The sequence below is a fragment of the Lycium ferocissimum genome, chromosome 9 (assembly GCF_029784015.1).
Source record: "Lycium ferocissimum isolate CSIRO_LF1 chromosome 9, AGI_CSIRO_Lferr_CH_V1, whole genome shotgun sequence".
In the NCBI taxonomy this organism is placed as follows: domain Eukaryota; kingdom Viridiplantae; phylum Streptophyta; class Magnoliopsida; order Solanales; family Solanaceae; genus Lycium; species Lycium ferocissimum.
The window spans coordinates 31,569,448-31,576,504 of NC_081350.1; the positions used below are offsets into that span (position 1 = coordinate 31,569,448).

Below are 7,057 nucleotides of genomic sequence, written 5' to 3' on the forward strand. Positions count from 1 at the left end.
TCGCAAGGCCAAGCTTCGTGGAAAGTCTGCCTTAAGGCAATTTTTTTTTCTTTTGCCTTAGGAATTTTTATTTTATTTTTTTTACTCCGCTAGAATTCTACACCGAATAGGTCTAATTTTGCAACGAAACTCTGCCTTGCGATTTTTTTTTCGACTGAACCGGGATTTTAACCCAGAACCTCGGGATATTTTAGGTAAAGAACAAAAATTAAAGATCAGCAATTTGAGGGCCAAAAATTAAAGACCACCCCCGAACGAGGACAATAGTGCAAATTGCTCATGAACCAAGAAAAGTGGGGAAATTTGCACGATTACCCTTATTCGGGGGTGGTCTCTAATTTTTTCTCTTGGTTCCGGGTTCGAATCCCCGCTCAATCAAAAATTAAAAAAAAAATATCACAAGATAGAATTTAGATTCGCAAGGCAGAGTTTAAACTCTGCCTAATCAGGTAGAGTTTGACTACAAGCTCTACTTAAGGCAGAGTTTTGCCTTCTCAAGATAAGACAAACTCTATCTTAAGGCAGAGTTTTGTCTCCACGCATAAGGCAAAAGCTAGAGTTTTGCAAAGAAGGCAATTTTTTTTTTTTTTACTCAATTGAAATTTGGGAAAATTCTGCCTTAAAACCTAACTTTTTCTCAAATAGACCTAATTTTGCTACTAAACTCCTCCTTGTGATTTTTTTTTTTTTTTTTTAACTGAGCTGGTTCGATCCCCAAAGAGCAGCATTTTGAGGGCCAAAAATTAAAGAGCAGTGCAAATCCGCACAAAAAAGTGTAAAAAGTGATGATAGGCCCAACCTGGAATAAAGGTTCGGGTCAACCCGAACATGACAAACAATGGGCCGAATCTTGTCCAAGGCAACTAATTATAGAGTCTACAGAAGAGAGTAGCAAAAAACCCTAGAGTTTTATTGCTTTATCACCTTTCACAAGTAGCCGCTCCAAATCCTCCATCAACACTCAAAATGGTACCCCCCCCCCCCCCTCTTTTTTTTTCCATGTGCATTATGCATAACTTGTTAAATCTAAGTGTTAGTTTAATTACAGATAATTATCTCTTCAAGTGTCAAAAAAGCTGTCTTTTTTTTTTTTTTTGGTTAAATGAAGCTGTTTCCTTTATGTTTTTCGTTTTTCTTTTTCTTTTTGATTGATGATGAAAAGGGTTGATGGTGTTATGTGATTCTTTTTTGGGTTATAGTTTGTTATAGCCATTCATTAGGTTTATTGAATGTTATTGGAGAATGCCAAAGATTGCATTTTTTTAAGTTGAATGGGTACTATAAATGTTCTATTAAAAATAATATTTTGTTGACCCGGAAAAGCAAATGCTAATTATATGTCTAAATTGAATGCTCAGGAGAATGTATTGAGATAGTGGTACTTGCAAACACTAATTTGCACAACAGACATGATTTATTTTGGTGTAACATTTTTATCTCACATAGTATTAGGGTAGACGTATGATGATGAGCTTAAATGAAGGAGCGAGTGATTCATATAGCCGATCCCAACTTAATTGGGACTTATTCATAGTTGCTGTTGGTATAGGATTTTTTTTTTTTGGGGTGGGGGGGTGTGGGTGGGTGGTGTTTCGGAGATAATATGTGCCTTAGAGGTAGTTAGTCTTCTTGTTGGCGAGGTTACAATTCTCATATTTGTATGGAGGTTTATGAAAAGGTAGAGTTGTTTAGTGTACTTTAGGATAGGGAAATCTGTTCTAGTGAGATGAGTTGGTATAGATGCTATGATGTGCATCTGAACTTGAGTAAAAGTTGCGGCGAGTTTTAATGTGAAATATTTATATTTTTGCTGCAGACTAAGAGGACCAAGAAGGCTGGAATCGTTGGCAAGTATGGTAAGTATTATAGCTCATTTTTAACACCTCATATTTTGTTGTAATGAGGATGTGCTTTGGTACTTTTTTTTTTTTTGGCACAAGGTGCTTTCTGGTAATTTAACTACTAAATTTGATACAGTGGTTTAATTTCTCAATCACCCTTGCTTGGATAGGAACTGAGGACTTTGTTTCATTCTATAGCTCCTTAAATTTGTTTATTGCTACATCGGCAAGTCAGCCTGGATTCCATCAAATCAACGATAATTATGATATCTTATAAGGTGTTTTTGCCTGCACACTGTAGGTCCCTGTTAGTAAGTTATTTTCTTTGCTTTCATTTTTAGCTGTATGGATCACTGGAAAATTAAAATGGAATGATATTTTAAAAATCTATTCAAGCTTAATAAAAAAAATGATAATAATAGGAGATAATGCAGTGGATAGACATGAGAACTCTGCAGTTTATAGGCTTGTAATAGTATATATGGGCGTCAAATATTAGCTTAGAATTTGATCACAAAATCCATGCAGTATCCCTTTGAAGTCTCGCTGAGATGTTTCTTGTCAAAATGGATTAGTATTTTTATTCAACAGATGTTTAATTCCCTAAGTTGGAGCTGCTTGTTTGTTACTAGAAATCAAGCATATTCTACTTTATGCTGGATTAAACGTGTTTAAAGTGAATGGGTACGTTGGATTGTGGGTCGGGCTGAATGTTCATTGAGATTTTGATGGTTTTGCCACCTGATACCTTCATAATTTTTGAAACTTACATCTTGTCTATAACACTGTACTAACCATGGGCTTGAGTCAGCTCTTTTTGTTAAGGTCATTTCAGGTAGCAGTATTCTCTCCCTAGGTCATCACTCTAATGGGGTTTTTGGTTAATATATACCATAATTTTCATCCAAGGCAACTATATCTTTGATTTTTGCATTTGCTTATTTAATTGGCCCTTTTCATCTGTTACAGGTGCATAAAACTATTAAAGGTTTCTTTTTGTTTATTTTGTCTGACAAATCTATTATCCTGACTATTTCCTCCTACCCTTAGGTACCCGTTATGGTGCCAGTCTGCGTAAGCAGATTAAGAAGATGGAGGTTAGCCAGCATAGCAAGTACTTCTGTGAGTTTTGTGGAAAGGTATGGATCTGGTACATTTAATAAGTCAGAAACTCTGTGATATGATAGTTTTCTTGGCTGCAAGTTTGGATTTCTGCTCACTGTAAAGAGTTCTCAAGTTTAGGATTCTCACCATATATGTACTTGTTGAGCAGTATGCAGTAAAGAGGAAAGCAGTGGGAATTTGGGGTTGCAAAGATTGTGGCAAAGTCAAAGCTGGTGGTGCTTACACATTGAAGTAATTACTCTCTTTTCAACTTCTGTTATTTTCCCTTTTTTTTTTTGTGCGAGTAACTAATCCCTACTTTCTATTCAATAGCACTGCAAGTGCTGTTACAGTTAGGAGTACAATCCGAAGACTGAGGGAGCAAACCGAGAGTTAGAGGAACCGCACTCTTCTGGGGCAGCTTATGATGTGTCTGCTTATTTTCTGAGATTCAACATGTTTTTCAATTTTGAGTACTTTATGTGTCTACTTATGTTCTGAGATCAGACATGACGTCGTGAACCAGCTCAATTAACCATTAGTAGACTTGGGAACTGTTTTATTCAGACAAGTATTCACTGATGCATTTTGTTGCCTTTACTTTATGCTTTCGAATTAGTTTCAACTATGTATTTTACATGTGATGCTTACAGAAAGTTTAGATGCAATTCGAAATTTGACGTAATCGGTAGTACTATATAGTTTACTTTGCAAATCACTTTATTTGTACCTCACACAAGTTGGGTGGGGGCTGTCTTGGTTTAACAAGTTAAAGATTTTGGTTTCACAAATTATATTTGACAAACATAGACAAATCCTCACGCACAACTTGTGAATGTTTCTGAGAGGATGGTTTAGTAGTCAAGACGAGGGTTTTCTATCCAGTTGTTGTGCTTGTCATCCATCAATTAAAGTGCGTGGCAATTATTTTCAAGGAATTTTAGATTTTTTATTTTTTTTCATCATAGTATTCCTCCATTTCAATTTATGTTATGATGTTTAACCGGGTACTATATTTTTTTCCTTCTTATACACTTATATTGATTACTCATTGATACGATCCGGCTTGTGGAAGACACGGATTCAACAACAAAAATGCGGAAAACTAAAATAACAAGAAATTAGGGGATGAGAATTGAAGAAAGGGGATGAGAAATAGAGGGATAGATACTTGACCCGAATGGGGGAATCCTATAGACAAATTTAGGTATATTAAACCTAAACCCTTCTAATTTGAATTCAAACACCCAAAAGAACCAACACTATAAATCAAGACAAGAAGTTCATTTGAAATTCACAAATGAACAATCTTCCTGAATTCATTGGAAATAAAAGGTTTTACAACCAACAATAGAATCCATCATCATTCTAACACTAAAATTAAGCTAACCCTAGCTAAACAACCTAATTAAGCTAACCCTAGCTAAACAACCTATCACTCAAAGAGTATTCATCTCAATTCAACATAATCTAAATGATTTAAAAAATAAGTCTAGTATTTATACTCCTAAAACTAAAGAGACCAAGTTATTACAAAAATGTCACACATAAAGCAAGGTGGTCTTGTTTGTCTACTGGATGTTGGCTTGAATCCAAAATGTCTCTCTTGCCACAAATAGCCATCATCCAATCCTCAAGCTTGCAATTGTGACCATTTGCATGTATGTCCCTTCTTTGCATGTTTGGCCACTTTTGCATTTCTACCCCTTGCACATCTAGCCACTTTTGACTGTTGGTTTTCTTTCTTGCCCAAGCTACCTTCCGTACGTTGTAAGCCATCTTGTGTGGCTTGTAGGAGCCTCCAAAGGCCTCAAACGACTTCGTCATCCTCCATGTAGCTTGTGGAGCTTGAAATCTCATATCTCGTCCTTGAATGTACGTCTTAAAATGAAGTGTGCTAAGTAGGATCATATCACTCATTCTCCAAATCATTTTTCAAGTGAGGCTATACCCCAATTAATATGGTTATTATGATAAAATAATTTATTATTTCTCAGGTGAAGTGCAAATTATAAACAAATAAAAGTGAACAAAGAGGGTATATTTTTAAATCTTGTAATCTAATATAAAAATTAATTAAATTTGGGATATTTTGGTTAAGTGGCTGAAGCTATTTTCCCTTTTCCCTGTCAATTTGTTTAAAACACAAAGTGATTTTTTCCCATTTGCCTTGGTTTATCCAGTACGTGTACCATGAAAGATCATAACAAAAAACCAAAGTAAAAGATGGGAATATTCCCAGCTACTGAACACTACTTTGGCTAGTTGATTATTAGACGTCAAGTCATCAATGTAGTTCCGATTGAAGGAGTAGGTCGACTTAAAATGACGGATACGCTTCTGAAGTGACATTTATAAAGTCATCTGTTAATACAGCATATCTTTAGTTACTATTACTTTATACAACATAACAAAGGTGATCCCTCTTTGGGATACTAGCTTGGTAAACATGCAGTAACTTGGCCATTCTCTTATGGCAAAACACAAAACACAGCAAAAACTATCTACACTTACTGGAGAGAGCAACAACAAAAAGAAAAGATAGAAACACCTACTTACATCTGCATTTTGTTTTTGCACTCCTATACGAGGGTGCATTATATATGCATATTAGTAAAGCCTAATGAAAAGGGACGCAATAAACTTGCTCCTCAATCAGCTCGTTGTCTGTTGTGGTTCCAAGTAGGTCCCAGTAGTCTCAGTCTCTGTATCTAAAAACAAGACCGATGAGGGAGTGCAAAACCATAGCCTCTGATAACCGAGGGGTTTACACAACTGATAATGGTGAATGGCAACTGTCTCCGTTCTGATGGATTTGGTTTTGGACGGCTTTCACAGCTGCTACTCTTGCTGCAGTGGCGGACCTGTTGGCAGCAGCAACAGCTCGTTTTGCTCTATCGTCCACCTTTGTCACATTAATGGCTTTCTCAGCAGCTTGTCTTGCTTCCTAAGAAAAAGGAAGAAAATTTATGAGCACATTGAGGTTGAGATAATTCACACTAGGTACTTAGCTAAATTTTCCTTTTTTTAACTGCTGAAAATGCATTACTGAGCTTCAAAGAGGATCAGAAGCTTCCACCAGGAGCTCCTCTCCAGAAACATGGCTAAAAAAAGAAAGGGCTTTTATCATTTTTGTCCCATCAGCCTAAATTAATTACAGGCGCTAGCCAAAATATACAAAACATATACACTGATTATGTTTATTATATGTATATCTATATTTAATATACACAACCTATACTTTTGCCGGCTATTTTGTAAATTAGATCACCAAAAAGCATTGGACTATAATTATCTCAAAAAGAAAATACAGGAACTGTTGAAACGAGAGAGCAATGGTAGGAGCCAGATTTTCGAACTATATTTGGAGCCTGGTTTCTTGAAACCGGGAAAAGAGAAAGGACCACCTTGTAAGAGCTGTCAACAATCTTTAAAGAAGGTTTATAGCAGCTCTTTCAACAGAAGTTAAAACTAGATTTCCAATTGTGAACAACCAAATGAAGAAATCAGTACTTTTTTAAGCCGCTTACACATGTTCTTCAATGTCCCTAAAACATTCTACTATGACGAGGAAACAAGACTATTACCTGGACTGCATGAAGCACTTTAGAATGGTCAACTGCAGAAGGAGATCCCGGAAGGGTGCCAAGACTAGTTGAAACATTAAGAATCCCATTCTGCCAGTGACCTGACTGAGTTTCCCCATTTCTGAAAGTGTAAATGCCAAATCCTTGCCTCTTTCCCTCATGCCAGGCTCCTTCATAGCAATGTCCATTTCCAAAGCGGTATACTCCAAAACCATGCATCTTATCCGCAAAATACTCTCCAGCATATGTATCCCCATTTCTGCATAGTCATGCAAATCAACAGACTGATGAGTTAATACACATGCACCGATATTCTACCAAGAAAAGAGAACTAAAGGAAAAGAAATAAAGAGTAAGACAGATCACTAGAAAGTTGATAGCTTATCGTTTTTGGTATCATTCTCTGCATTTATCAAGATAATTATCACTCACTGTAAGAATTCGTCTCAAGAGGAAATTACAGATACTGATTCAATGACATTCAGTAGGTCAGGATAAGAAAACGAGCTTTTCCTTGTTAAAAAA

The 7,057-nt window shown here is 36.1% G+C and overlaps 2 protein-coding genes across 2 annotated transcripts; one reads left to right on the forward strand and one right to left on the reverse strand.

The window, feature by feature from the left end:
• The first annotated feature begins 852 nt into the window (after window positions 1-852).
• On the forward strand, window positions 853-3,545 carry LOC132030278 (large ribosomal subunit protein eL43). The gene is made up of 5 exons (XM_059419843.1): window positions 853-969; window positions 1,817-1,856; window positions 2,892-2,980; window positions 3,115-3,197; window positions 3,279-3,545. Exons 1-5 carry the CDS (start codon window positions 967-969, stop codon window positions 3,340-3,342), a joined length of 279 nt encoding a protein of 92 aa, XP_059275826.1. The 5' UTR covers window positions 853-966; the 3' UTR covers window positions 3,343-3,545.
• A 1,746-nt stretch (window positions 3,546-5,291) lies between these two features.
• LOC132030279 (uncharacterized) lies at window positions 5,292-7,016 on the reverse strand. Its single transcript, XM_059419844.1, has 2 exons — window positions 6,533-7,016; window positions 5,292-5,892 (listed from the first exon to the last, which is right to left on the reverse strand). Exons 1-2 carry the CDS (start codon window positions 6,749-6,751, stop codon window positions 5,713-5,715), a joined length of 399 nt encoding a protein of 132 aa, XP_059275827.1. The 5' UTR covers window positions 6,752-7,016; the 3' UTR covers window positions 5,292-5,712.
• Window positions 7,017-7,057: the final 41 nt, after the last annotated feature.